The 22149-nt window shown below is 38.0% G+C and overlaps 2 protein-coding genes across 2 annotated transcripts in view; both read left to right on the top strand.

Annotated features, from left to right (window-relative positions):
• The first annotated feature begins 3241 nt into the window (after positions 1 to 3241).
• Positions 3242 to 5916, top strand: LOC140139782 (uncharacterized). The gene has a single exon (XM_072161494.1). It carries the CDS (start codon positions 3285 to 3287, stop codon positions 4599 to 4601), a length of 1317 nt encoding a protein of 438 aa, XP_072017595.1. The 5' UTR covers positions 3242 to 3284; the 3' UTR covers positions 4602 to 5916.
• Positions 5917 to 6047: 131 nt separating this feature from the next.
• The window catches only part of LOC140139697 (UDP-glucuronosyltransferase 2A3-like), a 37854-nt gene continuing 21752 nt past the window's right edge, over positions 6048 to 22149 (top strand). The window contains exons 1-2 of the mRNA XM_072161399.1: positions 6048 to 8761; positions 20722 to 20941. Of these exons, the coding sequence (XP_072017500.1) occupies positions 7895 to 8761; positions 20722 to 20941 (1087 nt within the window). The 5' untranslated portion in view covers positions 6048 to 7894. The remainder of the gene's footprint in view (positions 8762 to 20721; positions 20942 to 22149) is intronic.

The raw sequence follows: 22149 nt of genomic DNA, 5'->3' as shown, positions 1-22149 counted from the left end.
GTTGTTGGAGTGACATTCAATTTCGGAAAAAAACGACACTCGACCATGGAATTTAATTTTAAGTTTGTCAGTATATAAACGGTAAATCAAGTAAGTTTCTTCCACTCAGAAGACTTAGAAACGGTTGTTTGATTCAACTGACTATTTGCGATCGAAATTTACATAACACAAGGGACACCAATGACAGAAATCATCAACAAAAATGGAATGTTTTCACTCGACCGTGAGTCGCATCATCAACCGGAAGTGACGTGACACGGACCGACAGAATAATTCATATTTTATCTTCTAACAAGTATTTGTTGACGAAAATCAATTACATTTACCATTGAGTATCTGTGAAATTAAATGTTGAATTAAACGTCACCAAATATTCGTTAGACGATAAAACTGACTGGAAACAGATTGAATAACGAATACTTGTTGCATCAAATATTCTACGTAGAATATAGGAGTATGAACCGAGCATAAAAGAGATCGACATTTTCCAAGTTCGAAGACAAGTGCCAAGTTTTGACGCCATTAATGCAATTAAAAGAATTTCCTTTTTTTTTAATTTTAAAAATAAGGTGGCGGTAATTAAAAAGTGTGAAGCTAAATGTATGTTTTTCTAGTTTCGCATAACTATTGTGGATATTAGACCTTGTGTACTTTAGCTCTTTATTTCCTTAAGGGCTGGGGTATGAACGTTTGGACAGTATTTATTTTGGGACATTAGAGCACATCAGACATATCGAATTGCATTCTGAATATGAAGAATGTCATTCCCATATCAAATAATTTTGACTTTTGAAATTCGCAATTTAATACACATTTTATGGCAAATCATTAAAAATTGATATTTTGATATTTAACAGTACTTGAAGTAAACTTTATAAATCTGATGATTTATACTTAAAGTGTATGTAGGTGGGATGAAAAGCCGACGATCAATTGAAAATTTTGACCTTTCGTATTAAAGATATGGATTTTTTTTCCCAAAACACCAAAAAAAATTAGGTCTTTTTTGGGAAAAAATTCATATCTTCAATATGAAAGGTCAAAATTTTCAATTGACCGTCGGCTTTTTTTCCTCCCTGCTACATACACTTTAAGAATATATCATTAGATTTATATAATTTACTTCGAGGACTGTTATATATCAAAAATTTGAAAAATATCAAATTTTTATAATTTGTCATAAAATTTTATTATATTGTGATTTTCAAAAAATGAAAATTATTTGATATCAGAAAGACATGCTTCGTATTCAGAATGCAATTCGATAGGTCTGAGGTGCTCTCATGTCCCACAAAAAATACTGTCGAAACGCAATAAACGCTCATTTTGGATCCCTTAATTTGGGTTTGTTTTGTTTCCTGTATTGTTATACTACAGACCACAATGGCCGAATTCCAATTGCATAGTTCAATAACCTCAATTAAACAATCATAGTGCAAAATTTGAACTCAAGTTGCAGGTATGAGTTTTTTGTACCACATTTTCAGAGGTCATTCAATGAATGTATAAATGTATTGGGGTTAAAGAACTGTGCCCTGATAGATGTTGTGTTAGCTGAGCCTAAACAGCCAGTCAAGGTTAGATCTGCATAGCCTAATTGCATGGTAAGACGGACGGAAATAGTTTTCTAGCTTTCCTTGTTTTGGTTTTACATTGGCTGCAATTTGGTGTGGAGTTAGTGTAGTTGTACCATGTGTACACTGATAAAAAATATCAAAAACTGTATAATGGTTTGCATAATCTTACACATTAGAAAGAGTTTGAAGACATCTCACATTCACCCGTGTGTGGTGAATTGACTACGTAATAATCACACACTCAAGGGTATAGGCCAACTGCACGTATCCACTCCTTTCGAAAGCCGTTTCTTGCTAAACAAATGTATTTAGGCTAAAATATCACAATCATATTGATTTGAATATGTTATCTTCATATTTCATGCAAAATACAAAAAAAAAACACACTTAAAAACCGACTCAGGTACCGAAGTAATTTCAACCAAGCATTTTTAGTGTTTTGTAGTGAATTAAGGCTACGATGGCGGTGTGCTACCATTCATACTACAGTTTACTCATAAAAATATCAAACTCACTCCATAGTATCGACCATAAGCATGATAAGGTATATTCGAGCCAAATTTGGACACCATCCGGGTATTTTGCCTTCAGATACCATTCAATATTCATAAATATACCACTAGATTATGGGTGTATTTGGCAAACCATTACACAAATATTATACACAAGTGCGCTAGAAATTGTTGTTAACTGAGGTATGGAAAGTGTCGCCTTCAACACGTAAAATTGGGATGGCTATTTATCATAACAAAGGGTTAGTTCCCGATACACTGTGGAACAAGGAAAGTGGTTATTTGCATAGTAAATACACTATTAAATCACAGAGAGATGTAAATTGGGTGATGATGTCACAGCTCAGTAGAGTTTGTCACTCGGTCTATTGCAACTTGTTGTACTGACTTCACAGAATCCTTTGCAACATTTTCTCATTTCATCAAATGACACTCCAATTATTTTGTACAGGTTACCTTTGATTTCATTTTGAGAATAGACTGGCTAAACATCATGGGGAATGTAAGATATATTCTCTGGGTTTGCATAGTCCTCTAAACATTGATATAATTTAAAAGGAGTGAAATTATGAGATTAGTTATCTGAAACATCACATTAATTGATTAATCAATTCATTAATTAACTATCAGTATTTTATTTATCACATATCGTGACCAAATTGCCAAATTATATGTAAAATTACAATTCGATCATTAAAAAGATTGAACACTTTAGGAAATTTAAAAGACATCAAAAACAAATTGCACACAAAATATTGACTTTGACAAAATATTGAACAGCTTTTGAAAAACATCAAATATACTACTAAATTTCAAAAACATGACAAAAATATTATAACAGCTGCACCAGACTGTAAAAAAAGGTATTCCTGGCACTGATGAACAATCCCAAAAGGAGAATATACTGATTTAAAAGGTTATTAAAATATGGGATAGGACTTACTGGCGTGGAATTTTTGGAAGAAAATATGGGAGTTACAGAAATTGCGACCATGTCTCTGAAGTCTGGTTGGAGGGATTAATGACTGTTTGAACGACCGTTGTTCATGTTCAGTTCACTTGTTACACAGAATTAAATTTGATTAATGTTTAAACAGTGTATAATAGTAAGCTATTGCATCTCTACCGGGAACTCTACATTGGTGTGATGCACGTATGAAGTTTTAGTTTCCTTATACCAAATCTGCAGCGGAAAATGACTCAGTGTTGTTTAACTGTCTCGCCCGTAGACGTCATGTCAGTTTATTGCTATACCACATACAAAATGGAGGTTACGTGTCATATGCTAAGAAAATGGCTGCATTTATCGATTATTCTTGTTGGATTCACGTGGTCATGGAAAGGCAAAACAACAACCGCATTCTTGGTCGACAGCGAAATAGGCAATCATACCGTATATGTTGGCCAGAATGTAACACTCACTTGCGATCTCAACTCAATTGGCGGGAATACGATTTTCTGGTATCACATAGAACGACTCCTTTATTTAAGTTATCAAGAAACTCTTCACGATTCTGTTCCTCTAGATGTTAGAAACCGCATGTCTATCGTTTGTAGCCTACCTGAGGAATCGTGTGCTTTGACCATAACAAATGTGACATTTGATGACGGTGGAACGTACCAGTGTGGTCATGAGCATGCAGAAGGTGTCCTGTTGCTCACTGATGGCTATCTCAATGTTATACCTATTCCTCTACCACCATCTAAGAACTCGCCACTTTGCACATGGCAAACCCCCGGGGGCATGCGCAATGTATCAGGCCCTCTGATCATTGGCGAAACAATAGCTTTGGTATGTTCTGTTTTTGGTACAATAACAGAGCCTTCATTAGTGTGGCAAAGAGATAAAATTAATATAACTGACGTGAAAACAACACTTCTTTTGTACCCTAATATTATGTTGAGTAAAGCTGATGTAGGAGTTGAATTCACTTGTATTATGAACCATCCTGCGTTGGATCAATCAAGAACTTGTTCTGTTGTCCCTCTCCCGTTGCCACCGACGTTACCAAATGAAGCCACAACGGACTATGCGATAAACACAAGACCCCCCACGAACACCGAGTCAATATCAACGAGACCACTAGCCCAATCTAACACGATTCCAATCATAATTTCAGCAGTAGCTGTGTTAACACTAGTCATACTCAGCATTGTCATTTTATTAATATTTTGTAAAAGGCGAAATAATAAAACTAAAAACACCTCAACGAATCAAGACGTTGACCAAAAACAGAATAATGGAAGTCCTGATACTGAAATGACAGCTGAAATGAATTCACCTGAACAACCTCACGACCAGAACCAACTGAGCACACAACGTGACTCTTCACCAAAAGGGATCGAAGGCAACGAAGATAGTTGTACTACAGATGACCAAACCAAAGACTGTCCAGTTTACAAAAAAAAAAAAAAAGATAAACAAGTTGTGGCATCACATTCTACAGAAGATCAATATATAAACTTACCACATTTGTCATCAGATGTGGTGACTGGAAAACAGTGCCTCTGAGAATGGCTTGATGTACGCAGAATTGGATTTGTCGAGTAATGCGAGTGACGTAGATTCTACGAGAACGCCAACAAGTCAAGACGCAACACTTTATGCCGATATTAGAGGCGCTCCTTAACTATAATCTGAGACTGTTTCGCGAATGACGTCACTGTCAATCAAACTCACTACGACTCCTGATTCGTCAGTAGCGCGTAAAGTGAAGGTTGATTTATCTGGTGTCTTCATCTGAGAAAAGGAATCACAGAAAACACCTAACTTTGAAAACGATTTGTATGTTTAAAGGTGCAAAATTAACTATGTTTTACCGCCGCGTTCAGAAATGTCAATAATCGCGACAACTTCGTTACTGAGTTTGATTGAAAAGTGACGTCAGACGCAAACTAGTATTTTTTTTTATCTCTGGCTCCGATTATAGCAATTATCCCACCATAGCAAACCAAGTTTTTTGTCACTGAACGCGGTTTTGAAATATCACCAAAACCTTTGTTTAAATATAATTAGCGTTTGAACGCCAGGGACTAATTAGTTCACATTTATTGGCAACAGCAAAACTTTTATCATAATTTATATCATGTATATTGTGACAAATTACTTATTGCTTGTTGCCATGTGCGGCAACCTTCAATATTATATAGCAAAGAGATAAAATTAATATAACCATGGTAACTGAAGTTAAAATAACATTTTATTCTAAACCACAAAAAGACAAACAAGTGGTCTTACCATATTTGTCATCAGTTGTGAAGACTGAAAAAGGTGTCTCTGAGAATGGCTTGATGTACGCAGAATTGGATTTGTCAAGAAGTGCGAGTGTAGATTGTACGCGACCCACGCCAAACATTCGCGACACCACGCTCTATGCCGCAGAACCAAGAGTTCTTTGACAGTGAACGAGGTTGGGAAATATCTCCATAAAACCATTTTTATTCAAGAACATTTCACAATTAGAATGCCAAGAACTGGTTCGATTTGCAGTAGCAAAGCTTGTATGTATTCCTGAAACTCCCGTTAATTTCTACAAACTTTTACGTCTGTTCGGAAACATCATAGCCTGATGGTCCATTTTGGGACGGTAAAATGATTACTCTTGGGTCTAGTGAGTGGAGGCAATGGCCGAGATGGGGTTCGAACCCACAACCTTGCGATCACGAGTCCGATGCTCTAGCTACTGCGCCACATGATGTATTTGAAACATATATTTTGACAAATTTCATGTTGGTATAACTTTCTTGGTGAAACTATCGCTAATCATGTTAGGTTAGCAACACACAGTACTAAAGAGATCAAATTAATATAACTGATTTGAAAGCAACACTTATTTTGTATTTAATCCTCTTCTGTTAAAATGCTGTTTAAAAGTTTAAACAACCCTGTCCTGGTTAACGGATGAACTGACCGACGAGCGATTGCTATTTGACTAATGAGATTTTCCTAAAGCAACAAAACCTATCTCATTAGCTTAAAACCAATCGCTATCGCTCAGCGATGTAGTATAAATTCAGCTTTCAGCTCTAAGCAGGGTAGTTCAAACTTTTATATAAACAGGGTTACTTTTATCAGTGTCTTATAATAATATACAGTGAAGTTGATGTAGGAGTAGAATTATTAGCACTTGTTTCATCAACCATTCTGCGTCAAATCAATCAATAAGTCGTTATGTTGCTCTCGTTCATTACCGTCGACGTTACCAAAATAAATGAAACAACAACGGCCTAAGCGATAAACACAAAATACACCACACACCGAGTTAACACTAACAAAACCATTTGGACAATCCTTTACAATTCCAATCTTAATATCAGCAATAGTTGGTTTAACAGTTAGTCTTTTTAATTATATCTTGTAAAAGGCGAAACACACAAACTAAAAGTGCCTCATCGAATCAAGATGTTGACGAACATAGAACATAGAAAACATAGAATGAATATGATAGTCTTGATACTGATCAGTTGAAAAACTTAATTACAAGATTCAACCGAGCACACAACACGACTCTTCAACACAAGGGGTGTTTCAATGACGTTGTGAGTGAGCTTTTATGCAAAACCACATAAATTTGAGGGCGCTGGTAACAACGTTTGCACAGTATTTTTGTGGGACATGAGAGCACATCAGACATATCGAATTGCATTCTTACGTACGAGGAATGTCCTTCTGATATCAAATAATTTAGATTTTTTTGAAGTTGGCAATATAATACAAATTTTATGGCAAATTATTAAAAATTGAAATTTTACAATTCTGTACAGAACTCAACTTTCAAATACCGTAAAATTCCATCTACAAGCATAATATGATGATGCCCCTAAATGAGTGTTTTTGACGAGAAAGACGAAAGGCAACACGATCCACAAAAACACAATTAGAGTTGTAGCAACTATATTGCCGATACAGGCGGTTCCACAAGCATGTATTATTTATAAGACCAATCCATCGTTATGTTTGTGAGGAAGGTGCAACCTTTCGTCTCTTTCGTCAAAACAAAAAACGCCATTTTTTTTTCTTTAGAGGCAAATATTTGTAGATGGAATTCTACGGTATATCAAATTATTGCAAGGTGCTTAATGAAGATGTCTAGAAGGTATCTTGGAGAGGAGCAAAATTACTGTCAGGGCCTTGGTCTAGCCTTAATGTTGCTGTAGCAGATTGAGAAAACGTAGCGGAAAATTGTAGCTTGCAAGGGAGGACTGAAAATCGTTGCGGAGGCCCAAATCGCAGCCGACAAACACACACACAACTGTCATTAGCCTCTATAAACCTAAAGGTACCACCTAGATAGATTCTTGTTGTTTGATTGGTTAAAACCGCGTCACGTGGCATGAAATAGTTTAACTACTTTTGAGTTGAAAGGTTGTTAATATGGCAGCTATTTCCCGCTGTCATGGCAACAACCCAACTGTTGCGCTGTGCGCAGAGATGACTCGCCATAGACCCGTACTCAGTTGTGGTTTGTGTGTGACATTTCCGAAAATATTGGTTCGTTGTGTAATAATTTGATGAAAAAATCTATGTATAAGGTATGTCAAACAAATGGTCAGTGAATGATCAAAACCGTACTATTGTCCCTCAGCTTCGCTTAGGAGAAATAGTAAGGTTTTGAGATCACTGGGAGTAAAAGTTTTGACCATTCACCTATTGGGCAGTCAATATTTGTATAATTATAGCGTTTCCGAGGTTCCAAAGTCGCTATTCTCCACACAAAATACGCTACGCGTGTGATTTCGCCAGGTCTCTGGACTATAGACCCCGGTACGGACCAGGGTAAAACTATAATCCATAAACTTTTTAGCATGGCTGCTGTTAACATGTACCACTCTTGTACACTTCTTATTGTTGCTTTATGTTTTGTATCCCCGCTGTATGGATATCGTTTTCTTATCCTTGGAGGAGATGGAAGCGGGAGCCACTTCTACGTCGCTACTGCTATTGGCCAGGATTTAGCTCAAAGGGGACATAATGTGACTGTTGTGATCAGTGATATGTACGCTGATGATCCCAGCTCAACCAAAGATGGTGATCTATTTAAATATTACGTATATAAATCACTCGTGACTAAAGAAAGATTTCAGAAGTTGGTAGCTGATATTGTCGACATATCCCTGGGCCAAGTTGATTTTACTTCTGTTCTCAAGTTGAATGCGCTTGCTGAGGTTCTTATGCGAGATCAATGTAAGAGCATCTTTATAGATATGCCAATTCTAGAACGTCTCAAAGAAGAGAAGTTTGACTTAATCATCGGTGATCTATGGTATATATGTGTAGGGCTAGTAGCGCAATTTATGGATGTTCCATTTGTGACACTCACTCCCCACGGAATGATGTCCATTCAATCTCAAGTGAACATGTGTCCGACTAACCCAGCTTTCATACCGGATATGATAACTGGACTGGACACAAAAATGACATTCATGGAACGAGTGGTGAATACGCTAACAGTCACACTGAATTCGTTCATGAATCGCCGTATGCTGCTGCACTATGACCAGTTGAAGATCAAACATAATATAAAACCAGAGATTTCGACTTTTAAGACTCTTGGCCAAGCGGAGTTTTGGTTTATTAACACACATTTTGTATTGGATTTTCCACGTCCGTTGATGCCGAATGCAGTGGCTGTTGGGGGATTGACTACAAGGCCAGCACGCCCTCTGGAAAAGGTAATTTAATGTATCAGGTGTATGTTAACAAAATAACTTTACACTCACTATGGACACAATGGCCTCATCCCAATGGCATAGTTCAATAAACCTGAATTACACCATCAGTGCAAAAGGTTTTGTACCCAAATTTTCAAAGGTCATTTATTGAATGTGCAAATGTTAAGAGGTCATTCGTGTTCTATAAGCTGTATATCCTATCAGCGTCTGCTATACCTTGTTTAGGATTTGTGCAACCATGACTGTTTGCCCGCCAAAGCCATGCAAGTAACTCCGAGGTCGTGCATTGAATTGGATTGAATGCGGAATACTACGCCAGTGACTTTTGTTAGAAGTCACATATGAGTAACGTGGATAACCTCTATTGGGGTTAAAGAACTATGTCCTGATAGATGAGCATGTTGTGGATCCTAGTGACTATTGCAATGCAATCAGTGTTTAGAGAGCAATATTACAAATGAGTATAAATTTGTGTGCACTAAGCTTTGAACTTGGGCCTTGGCCTTAACTGAATATGCTGAATACATGTTGACCATTGATTACGCTGTATCTCCACATCTACATTATTTGTTCTGTTCTATTTACATTTTATCGTGTTTGATTTTATTCAATTGGGCCAAGTTTATCATAGTTTATCATAATTGAGGCTGATACCAATGGGGCAGTTTGACCCCTGGTTCGAAATATACTGCGCCAAAAAAGTATCCTTGCACTTGAAAAAAAATCCTAATTTTAAAACTGAACCATGTTTGGGTAAATTTATTTTTTTAATAGATGCACTATCTAATCCTACATATTTTGACACCTTATTGAATCCAATGTGACCTCAAGAAGTAAAGTTACAATCAATAATTATTAAAAGCTATTAGACGAACTGACGAAGGTCTAGTTTTAAAAGTGACAAACTGGCTTGTACAGGGCGAAAAGATTCCAACAAGCGCAACAAACAAAGAGACAACACAGTTTCCTCAATGAAGCTTTATTTATATTTTAAAGCAGTTTTTATTTCATATAGTTGACTAAATTATAATTGTATTCAACTGGACTTACTATTTATGTACGGTATCATGTCATATCCATGACGCATCATCAGGCCGAGTGATCTTGAATTGGCTCTGTATTCTTGTCCTGTGACGTCACGATGGTAGAAGTGACGTCACACGAGAGTCATCGAGGGATCTTCCTGATGGTCGGTTCGTAACTCTTGGACAAGTTGTGGCGTAGTCCCCCTCCGTGATTCAAGGTTGGCTCCTCCCTGCGAACATATATAGCTTCTTTCACCCCTCTTTCATACCACCTATATATGTTCTTTATCAAGCACAATAACGTCCTTGTCCTCAAAGTTGTGTTTGGCTGCTTTGAGGTGCGTGTATACCGCAGAGTCGTTGAGCCCTGTTGAACTAGGGCGACGATGTTGATACATGCGCTTGTGGAGAGGTTGTTTTGTCTCCCCTATGTAGAAGTTCTCACAGTCCGAATCCTGGCAGTTAATCGAATAAACAATGTTGCTTTGTTTGCGTTGCGGGATCTTATCCTTCGGATGGACTAACTTTTGTCTCAGAGTGTTACCAAGACCAGGATCTGGTGCTGTCCGAAGATCCTCTTTAACTTCTCAGAAACATCTGAGACATAAGGGATAGTAATACCGAACTTGCGGGTGCTCGAGTTTTTATTTCAGTTTACTTCTCTGTACTTTTCATAACTTTCATTTTATTTGTCAGTTTTATTGTTTCAGTTTTTCCTTTGTTTTAAATTAGCCATTCACCACTCTCAATGTCTGTAGATTTTGAAAAGGCCAGTTTGTCACCTTTAAAACTGGACCTTCATCTAATCAAATGCTTGCAACTTTGTTTCTTGAAGTTACATTGGATTTGTGCCATGTGTAAGGATACGTCTTGGCGCAGTATACATGTACGTACCTCATTGACCAAATTCTGTGATGTGCATCTTCTTTTTGGCCTCTCTCAAGCCACATTTATTATACTCGTTTTTGCCTCTTAGGGTGTGGAGCACTAATGTACTAATGAATTTGCGTTTAAGAAATCCGGGTTTGAAATAAATTAAGAATCGGGCTTCGAGAGCGGGATAGGCTTAGTAGCCTCAAGGCCACCTTAAGACTAAGGCTTACTTAAGACTCCGGTAGAGAAACTCGCACCTAGAGGCTTTCATAGCATTGTGGTTTTGAATAGATAATCTTCTATAATCTTCTAGACGTTGAAGTGTATGCTTTTGAGCCGCCTTTCGCAAACTCTCTAATGTAATTGGTCACCCGTGTTTGAGGTGGTATCGCCAGATTAGACAAGGTGCAGTAATTAACACAATAGCATGCATACCTTTTTGTCATCCATCAACCCATAGCAAACAAAAGGCATCAAACGCAAAATGACGACACTGACCCCCACTATCACATCATATCCCCTTCGGAAAATAAAGTCGCTGGACCATGGACCCGACTATGGACCCTGGCTATAGCCCAGGGTAAAACGATTATCCATAATCATGGCGTCTGTTAACATATACCACTCTTGTACACTTCTTATTGTTGCTTTATGTTTTGTATCCCCGCTGTATGGATATCGTTTTCTTATACTTGGAGGAGATGGAAGCGGGAGTCATTTCTACGTCGCTACTGCTATTGGCCATGATTTAGCCCATAGGGGTCATAATGTGACTGTTGTGATAAGTGATATGTACGCTGATGATCCCAGCTCAACCAAAGATGGTGATCTATTTAAATATTACGTGTATAAATCACTTGTGACTAAAGAAAGATTTCTGAAGTTGGTAGCTGATATTGTCGACATATCCCTCGGCCAAGTTGATTTCGCTTCTGTGCTCAAAGTGAATGCACTTGCCGAGGCAATTGTGCGAGACCAATGTGAGAGTATCTTTATAGACACGCCAATTCTGGAACGTCTTAAAGAAGAGAAGTTTGACTTAATCATCGGTGATATATGGTATATCTGCATAGGATTAGTAGCTCAATATCTGGATATTCCTTTTGTGACACTCACTCCCCACGGAATGATGTCTTTTCAATGTCAAATGAACATGTGTCCGACTAACCCGGCTTTTATACCGGATATGATAACTGGACTGGACACAAAATGACATTCACGGAACGAGTGGTGAATACGCTAACAGTCACACTGAATTCGTTCATGAATCGCCGTATGCTGCTGCACTATGACCAGTTGAAGATCAAACATAATATAAAACCAGAGATTTCGACTTTTAAGACTCTTGGCCAAGCGGAGTTTTGGTTTATTAACACACATTTTGTATTGGATTTTCCACGTCCGTTGATGCCAAATGCAGTGGCTGTTGGGGGATTGACTACAAGACCAGCACGCCCTCTAGAGAAGGTAATTTAATGTATCAGGTGTATGTTAACAAAATAACTTTACACTCACTATGGACACAATGGCCTCATCCCAATGGCATAGTTCAATAACCCCAATTATACAATCAGTGCAAAATTTGACCTCAATTTGCAGAGTATAAGTTTTTGTACCCACATTTTCAAAGGTTTTTTATTAAATGTAGCACCGCAGCACCTCTTCATTTTTTTTCTTTTTCTGTGTGGTGGTAGATATTGATGAGAAAGTAAATTCCTGAAAATTTGAGCTTCATACTCTATTTCGTTTTCCGTGGCATCAATTTGAAATTTAGGGGGTCAGCGTAAAAATGTGTCGCAACGCGAAAGACGATGTTTGGAGGTCCATAAATGTATAAAGGGAACCCCTACAACTTTGAAAAGTATGTATCCTGGGGTACTTTTTTGTGTAGAATTCAGATCTGGCATCAGAAAACTTGTAACTCCTTTACTTTAAAAGATATAGGGTCCTCAAAATGCAACTCCGTCCATGCAGGATCAACTTCAGAGGGTCAGAACTCCAAAAGTAAAAATAAATGTCAGACATTTTGCCCCACCATCAACTTCAGGTATGTTGAAAATATGTTCTTGGACAACATTTCTGAGAGATAGTGACTTGAGGTCTTGATGACTTTGCTTTAAAAACATCAGTTAGGTTTGCCTACTCACATATGAGTCATTCCAGCCACATCAACAAAATGGGCTGGTTGGTTAGTGGTCATCCTGTCAAATTTTGCTGTAAATCATTTCTAGCATATCTCTATGAGCATAATGAGCACATGGAAAAAATGAATGCTCAACTCCAAGCGGTTTGGGAGATATGGCTTGTCAAAATTTGGCCCAGACCCCCACTTTTTGCTCTCTTGGGTCGCGTCGTTGAATTAGTAGCGTTTTGGGACACTCATATTTTTATTTTGCAAAAAAGATATTATGTTGAAAAGTACTAACTGGGGTGACTTTTACCCAGAAAAACAGAATCTGGCCTCAGAAACAGTGTATCTTATCTACGTAAGAAATTATGGGTCTTTGTTTCGTGTTGTCAAAATTAAATTATCAAAAATTAAATTATCAAAAACGAAACGAAAAGAGGTTTTGAGAGACCCATAACTTCTCCAGTAGATAAGATACAATGTTTCTGAGGCAAGATTCTGCTTCTCTGGGTCAAAGTTAAAATATGAGTGTCCCAAAACTTGGCTAATTCAACGACGCGACTCGATAGAGCAAAAAGTGGGGGTCTGGGTCAAATTTTGACAAGCCATTTCTCCAAAACCGCTTGGAGTTCATTCATTTTTCCATGTGTTCATTATGCTCATATAGGTATGCTAGAAATGATTTTCAGCAAAATCCGAGGGGGATGACCACTGACCAGCAAACCCATTTGTTGATATGGCATGGAATGACAAGTATGGAGTAGACAAACCTAACTGATGTTTTTAAAGCAAAGTCATCAAGACCCCAAGCCACTTTCTCTCAGAAATATTGCCCAAGAACATATTTTCAACATACCTGAAGTTGATAGTGGGGCAAAATGTCTGACATTGGTTTTCAGGGGGGTCAAAATGTATAAAAAATGTACAATCGGAGTTTGGGGCATGGGTAATATCTCAGCTAAAAGTATTCTAATAGGCTCAATATGGGATAAGAGTAATGTCCTACCAAAGGGCTCTGACTGGCAAAAAATGGACAATAAAATCATTTTTACTTTTTGAGTTCTGACACCCCCCCCGAAGTTGGTCAGGGATGGATGAAGTTGCATTTTCAGGGCCATATATCTATTAAAGTAACGGAGTTACACGTTTTCTGATGCCAGATTTGAATTCTACACAAAAAAGTACCCCAGGATACATACTTTTCAAAGTGTAGGGGGTTGACTTTATACATTTTATGGACCTCCAAACATCGTGTTTCGCGTTGCGACACATTTTTTACGCTGACCCCCTTAAATTTCAAATTGATACCACGGGAAAACGAAATAGAGTATGAAGCTCAAATTTTCAGGATTTTATTTTCTCATCAATACCACCACACCGAAAAAGAAAAAAATTGAAGAGGTGCTGCGGTGCACATCCCTGGAGTTGACATGGATTGGCTCCGGTACCTTTACACTTGGAAAAAAAATCCTAATTTTAAAACTTACCATATTTGGGTAAATTTTTTTTAATAGATGCACTATCTAATCCTACATATTTTGACACCTTATTGAATCTAATGTGACCTCAAGAAGTAAAGTTACAATCAATTGATTAGAAGCTATTAGACAAAGGTCCAGTTTCAAAGTGGCCTATACAGGGCGAAAAGATTCCAACAAGCGCAACAAACAAAGAGACAACACAGTTTCTTCAATGAAGCTTTATTTAAAGCAGCTTTTATTTCAGTTTCTACTTCTCTGTACCTTTCATAACTTTCATTTTATTGGTCAGTTCTATTGTTTCACTTTTCTTTTGTCCCCTTTGTTTTGAATTAAAGCCAAACGCATAAATTAGCCACTCACTACGCTCAATCCAGATGTCTAGTCTGTGGATTTTTGAAAAGACCAGTTTGGCACTTTTAAAACTGAACCTTCATCTAACCAAATGCTTGCAACTTTGCTTTTTGAAGTCATATTGGATTCAATAGGGTGTCATTATGTGCCGGATTAGACAGTGCATCTATTAAACAAATAAATTGAATTAAATATGATTTAGTTTTAAATTTTTTTTCCAAGTGTAAGGATACTTTTTGGCGCAGTATACATGTACATCATTGACCAAATTCTGTGATATGCATCTTCCTTTTGGCCTCTCTCAAGCCACATTTATTATATACTCGTTTTTGCCCCTTCGGAGTACTAATGCATTTGCGTTTAAGAAATCCGGCTAGAATTAAGACTCAGGCTTCGCGAGCGGGCTAGGCTTAGTAGCCTCAAGGCCACCTTAACACCAAGGCTTACTAAGAATCCGGTCGAGAAACTCGCACCTTGATACTTTCATGGCATTGTGGTTTTGAACAGAGATTTTATATAATGAGACACTCTCTACAAACTGCCTATACCATGCTATACCGGAGTTGAAGACAGGCAATTCGCAAGCGTCGTCGCCGGCCAAGTCTTACTACGATCGTGTAATGAGAAGATACCATAGAGTCCTACATAGAGATCTGAGGAAGAGACGGTCCGAATTGACCTACCTTGACCTATAACTTATCAGGGAATCACATTTTTGTACCGCTCACAAAACAAAGAGTATAAGTCCGCCCACCGCTGTCAATCATTCGAATGAACAAATAAACAAGCTCTGGCAATGACGTAATCCTAATTATTAATGAGGTAATCACATTGTACATGTACTGTCTGCTGTACTAGATGTCTTCCAACAAGTGCCGGAGTGTCGCGGTCCTGTTTTGAATATATAATCCTCTTTAATCCTCTAGACGTTGAAGTTTGTGCTTTTGAACCGCATTTCGCAAACATGCTTATGTTATTGGTCACCCGTCTTTGAGGTGTTATCTCCATACGCGTAGCTTACTTTTCGCTTCGCGGAGCTAAATCATGTTAGATCTTTTCATTACGTGGAGCCAGTGGATGCATCCTCGTTCCAGAGAGAGAAACTCGCCCCTAGATGCTTTCATGGCATAGAGGTTATCCGTGTTCTATAATCTGCATATCCTGCCAGCGACTCCTATACCTTGTTTAGGACTTTCAAAAGAAGTACCTGCATGTGCAACCATGACTGTTTCAAAATAGCCCGCTAAGAGTCACGCAGGTAGCTCCGAGGTCATGCATTGAATTGTTTTGAATAAGGAATACTACGGGAATCAGCGCCTTTTGTTAGAAGTCACACATGAGTAAAGTGGATAACCTCTATTGTGGTTTTGAATAAATAATCCTCTTTAATCCTCTAGACGTTGAAGTTTGTGCTTTTGAACCGCATTTCGCAAACACGCTCATGTTATTGGTCACCCGTCTTTGAGGTGGTATCTCCATATTAGGCAAGGTGCAGTAATTAACACAATAGCAAGAATGCCTTTTTTTCATCCATCAACCCATAGCAACGACATAGAACGGTTCAAACAAAAGGCATTATACGCAAAATGACGACTACTATCACGACCATCAAAGCATATCCCACGAAAATAGCGTTTTCGATGTTCCAAACAAGATATTCTCCGCACAAAATATCGCTGCCACAAGATTTCGCAAAATAAAGTCGCTGGACTCTGGACCCGATTATGGACCCCGGCTAGCTATAGCCAGGGTAAAACTATTATCCACAATCATGGCGTCTGTTAATATGTACCACTCTTGTCAACTTCTTATTGTTACTTTATGTTTTGTATCCCTGTTGTATGGGGATATCGTTTCCTTATCCTTGGAGGAGATGGAAGCGGGAGTCACTTCTACGTCGCTACTTCTATTGGTAGGGGGTGGTGTTATTTGGCAAATTTTGACTTTTTAATGTGAGGACCCCCTCAAAATATGGAGTTGACTGTACTTAACAATAATATTGAGGAGAAAATATTAAAAACATACTATAACCCCCCTGTACATACCCTCTGAAAGTTTTAAGCCAAGGTTTCCGAATTCGGCAGTCTTGCACAGTATTAATACACTACCAGATATGCATTTATATGAATATAATGGACATATTTGGTACAAGTAATAGAATTGCTTTACTAGGCTGTTTTAATGGATATTTATACAATATTTAAAGGTCTTTGGTACAATTGTCGCATATGAATACAAAACAAAGCTAACTTTTGGGGAAAATTATAGCAAAATAATATATTTTGATGCCGAAATCTAGCTGTATTTCGTCTGACGTTGCCCTGTGCATCATTGCTCTGCATCATTTACATGATTTAGATGACATCATTTGTTTCCACAACTACGAGCATGCCGCCAATCTACTGGCCTGTATTATGAGATGCTTCTTAGATTTAGACTTCTGAAAGTCGTCATGTAGGCCTAATTAATTTGTCATAATATATTAATTTGTGCATGAGCACTGCTTGACCTTCAACAAGTTCTACATCAAATCTCAAGATCATTTTCAACCAAGTTCATGATGGCTCGTCTTAACTAAATGCAGACAAATTTGTTAATACGAGCCTGCATTCAGCTTTGTGTCCTGAAAAGATTCCAACAGGCAAGATATAGGCCTATGACAATGACATTTAGGCAAGTCCAGCGCAAAGGTAGCTGCAAGTACAACTTCAACTTGCAGCAGGTTTTCAAACAAAAAAGGTCAATATCTTTGGTTTCTGAGATAATGAACCATCTTCGCATTCTCTAGATCATATAAAATTTATATAAATGTGAACACGGAGAAGATGAATAAAGTACACTGTACATAACCTTATGAGCGCAGTGTGGGTTTTGTCGAGAAGGGGTGTAAAGCAGATAGATGTGATACGCGTGAATCTAGCTCAGTTTGGGGGTACAACCATATCATGAAGTGTCGAGGTGGGAAGATAGAAGATAGAAGAAATAATCAGTGCATGGTACACTAAAGGTCTAGAAAGCAAAGAACAGTGAAGAACAGGAGAAAGCACAAAAATAAAGATATTAATAAGCTGAAGTGTATCCACGGGCGCGGTCCATCCACATCAGCTGCAGAAGTTAACAAGTTTGTGGAATATCTCACAGCATACATACATACATACATACATACATATTTCAAATATTTTATTAGATAACTGCAATTATGACAAAAATAACATGAGCAAAATATTGTGCAAAGTAGCTCTAGAAATTTGCTACGTCGCTGTTTTAGCCTAAAACAGGTGACAAGTGACATCTTTAGTTAGATGAGGGACTGTAGACATCTTTCTATAACCACATAGGCCTATGCAACCAATCTAATATGAAACTACTGAGCTATTATGAAACTCCGCTGAACTATGTTACCTCAAAACCAAAAGTCATGCTTTAAGATTTCAACTCAGCTATGAATGTTAGCTTCTTTTGGAAAAAGCTGTGTAAAGTGGATGCTACAGACTGAAGTAAAATTATAACACATTGATAAGCCCTACATCCAGGCCTACATCATGTACATGAAATGATATCATAGATGTGTACTTTGCACAAAACATCAAGCTTAATAATACTTTATTGAGTAGACTTTTGGGACATGTAAGGGACATATCCGCACCCCCCCTCCGCCCTTATGTAACTGTAGGCCTATGGTCACTCAAAAATGACTATTTGTACCCTGTAGAGCTGTTTCTGATATCTACATGTAAATTATCAAACTTACAGAGTACAATTCTATCAATTTGTACCATTCAATTTGCCCATTATATCATTAAACTGATTTTCTGTATAGAATACTGTATAAGCCTGCCGAATTCGGCAACCTTGCACTTCGAATCTTCAGAGGGTATGTACAGGGGGTTAGACCCCCCAAATTTTTTTTAAAGAGGTGTTTTCTCTTTCAGGGTGACCATCTCCATATTTTAAGGGGGTCCTCAGAAAAAATTTGATTTATCACCCCCCTCTACTATTGGCAAGGATTTAGCTTACAGGGGTCTTAACGTGATCGTTGTGATAGGTGGTATGACTTGTACGCTGATGATCCCTCTACCCAAGCTGGAGATCCATTTAAAAAATACGTGTATAAATCACTTGTGACTAAAGAAAGATTTCAGAAGGTGGTAGCTGATGCTGTCGCGATTTGCCGCGGTCACATTGGTATGACCTTGCTCTAATGGGAGATCAATATGAGCGCATATCCTTATATATTCGCCAATTCTGGAACGTCTTAAGGGCAGTGGAATGTACCCATCCGCCGGTAGATTCCAGAGGGAGGTTGTTTTTAAAAGGCACATACACAGAAAAATATGAAGCAAAAATGAGCTTATGAGCCCATAAACCTCTGATGCAGGAGCCATTATTACACCACTACACCACCAGGGAGGAGTTAATCATGCACTGATTTTAATACACAACAACCATGGCAAAATAAACCAATACTGCTCTATCAAATAGCACCAGCTCTATACGATGCCAAATTAAATAGAAGTATCATACAATAAAATATTAACTATTGTGCATATAAATTACAAAGTAAAATATTAAAGTAATGAATGAAAAATAAATAAATAAATGAATGCAGATGAGGGCGGCAGACAAATGCATGTTCATGGATCTCCAATGACACCCATCCCTAACGATGGCGGCGGTAGGTGAATAAAATGGTGATTTTGGCCAGATGGCCGAAATTACCATGCGCGAGATAATAGAAGCCCTCCAACGCGTACATGTCTGAAAAGAAAGACTAGATAGTTTGCGTAATTTCCAAAATTGTTGCAGTATCGACTTCACTACGCGCACTGAGAAGTTGGCGGTCTACCGTATTTGTCTACAGCGAGCTCGTCACTCATTCCAAGGCAAAGCCAGCACACCATCGAATCCTTCCGCAAAAAATAGCACCTATGCGAAATATAATTTATCAGCGCCTGAACTGAACGACGCTTTAATGTTTTGCCCAAAACGATAGAATAGAAACTCAACATTACATCTATATAATATTTTGTAAAACGTACATAACTCATTAACATCAATAAATCAAGCAATTTTTCAAAGTCTATGATGTGTAGAATGAACCTTAGCATAAAAACAAGGTGTGATTTTTCAATAATATATTGAATTATATAATAAATATCGAACTTTTAGCTGCTTCGACCAACAATACCCATTCTAAAATAAAATATTTCATCTTGACAAAACCAATTTGTTTTACTGACCTGACAGTTTCGACCATCTTGGACGATGGTCATCTTCAGAGTGATGTTTTTTCCGACTTCGGTACACCAACAGAGGGCGCACCAGCGCCCAGAAGTGGATCGTACACATAACTAAGGTAATGGGCCCTCTCGTCTCTGTTCATGGTGTTCGTTGCTCTCTTCCTTATCGAACCCAGGACCTCAGGTTTACAAGACTTGGTGAACAAACACGATTGTGGTAGCGTGTTTGCCAACAAACACGATTGGCGAACACGCTAACACAATTAGTAATGAACATGATTAATTTGTACATGAATTGCCGCAATTATATTGTCTCACTTTGGTCAGCGGAGTTTATTATTTAATCACACATTTTGTTCTGGAATTTCCTCCTTTATGACTTCTGAGGTATTTCGCACAAGAGTAAGCAATTCAAGTACATGACTATTCGAATGGACCATAGTCATAAATGGCATAACTGTCATTACTCCGAGAGGTTTTATTCGGAAGGTCATTAGTTCGAAAATCGAATAAGATCCGTTTCTCCAAAGAGCAAAACCTGTGAATGATATTTTTGGAGAAGCTAATATTCGGAATTATATTTTTGGAGTATAATACCTATTGGAACAAAGACCTTTTGGAGAAATGATTAAAACCGTTTGGAATAGTACCTTTGGATCAAAAACCATTTAGTGCAAAAACCATTCGTATAAAAAACAGACTTCGGAATATGGTACTGCAATCGCTTGGACTACCAAAAACCTTTAGAGCAGCAGACCCTAATGGTGCTAGACCGTCCAGCTCTTGGACATTTCATCTGTGATATAGCTTCAAAAACATGTAAAATATTTTATAGCTGATAATATTTTTTATATATTTTCAGGACCTGGATTCGTTTATGCAAAGTTCAGACGATGATGGCGTAATAATATTCTCCCTCGGTAGCTACGCATCTATTACAAAACAAGAACTCGCAGACTTGATCGGAGATACTTTTGCTCAAATACCACAGAAAGTGATATGGAGAGCAAGAGGTAAAATACCAAGGAACCCACCAAAGAATGTCAAGTTTATGGACGTGATTCCTCAGAACGATTTGCTTGGTAAGAATTTAGGCTTGTTATATACGCGACTTAGAGGACACCTCGCGATTACCCCTCCAAAAAAAAGCTGCCTTTCACAAGTGTGGAAAGTAATAAGAAGCCCCTGACAGAACACATAGAAAAGTTGCTTTCTGCGATTTCTGTTTTCGATAAAACAATACCTTTGTTCTCTCATTATAAGCCGAGCCGACTAACAGTATACGGTGCAACCAAGAAAGCTGGCTACGCCCCTGGCGCGTCCGTTATCATACACGCAATCCGTAGTACACCCGATAGTCCCGTGCGACGCACGCCACGGATTGTGTCAGAATACGCAATGGCAAGGTAATGGCGGCTTGTATAGATATACTACATGAACTTTTGAAGCCCTTACACACCCTTACTTATTCCCTGGTCATAAACAAGATGAACAAAACTTATTCCCTTGTAATCTTCTAAAGACATTAATTACTCGTTGACTGCCGATAAAACGCCCAATAAAGACTTAATCACCGGACCGCGCCGGCCAGTTAAAGTACATGCCCTATCACACCACTCCACACCATACATAAATTCTCCCAGTCACATTTCCCAAATATGAAATTAAAAAAGTCAAATTTTAATTTACTTCTTTTAAAGTTTGGCAGAGGCGGGGTTCGAACTCACGGCGCAACGCTTAGTACTCTATGAGCCTAGCGCCTTAGACCACTCGACCACTTGTCTTGTTGTTATTTAATTTGAAACTTATTTAAAAATATAATCGCTACCACGTGACAAGCAAAGACAGAAAACGTATTATATTTTGGAATTTTATCATTAATGTGTATTATAATAGAGCTACCATTATTTATATTGTTGAATTCTCAAGCGCATCATTTCGAATTGAGTTTTTATTCCTAAAGCCCGATACTGACTCCACCTGTACATTTTAATTTCATCGCGGGATGCTGAGATGTTTGAAAAGCATCGCAGCATCGCATACCGCTGCGAAGTGGAGTCAGGATCGGGCTTAATTCGAACCACCAGCATCCATGGTTCGATGTAGAGAGTCTTTCCTATTCAGAGGAAATATTGCAATTACACACCTTATTGCCTTTTAACAATAACCAATGACACTAGCACGTAATTCCAGTCAAGCACCAATCTTTAATCCTATTGTTGAAGAGGATAATAAGCTTATACTTATGTATAGCATTCGTAAAAAAGCTTAAGTCTTTGTTTGCTTTGGT

The sequence above is a fragment of the Amphiura filiformis genome, chromosome 18, assembly GCF_039555335.1.
Source record: "Amphiura filiformis chromosome 18, Afil_fr2py, whole genome shotgun sequence".
Classification (NCBI taxonomy): Eukaryota; Metazoa; Echinodermata; class Ophiuroidea; order Amphilepidida; family Amphiuridae; genus Amphiura; species Amphiura filiformis.
This window is presented reverse-complemented; position numbering and strand designations above follow the sequence as displayed.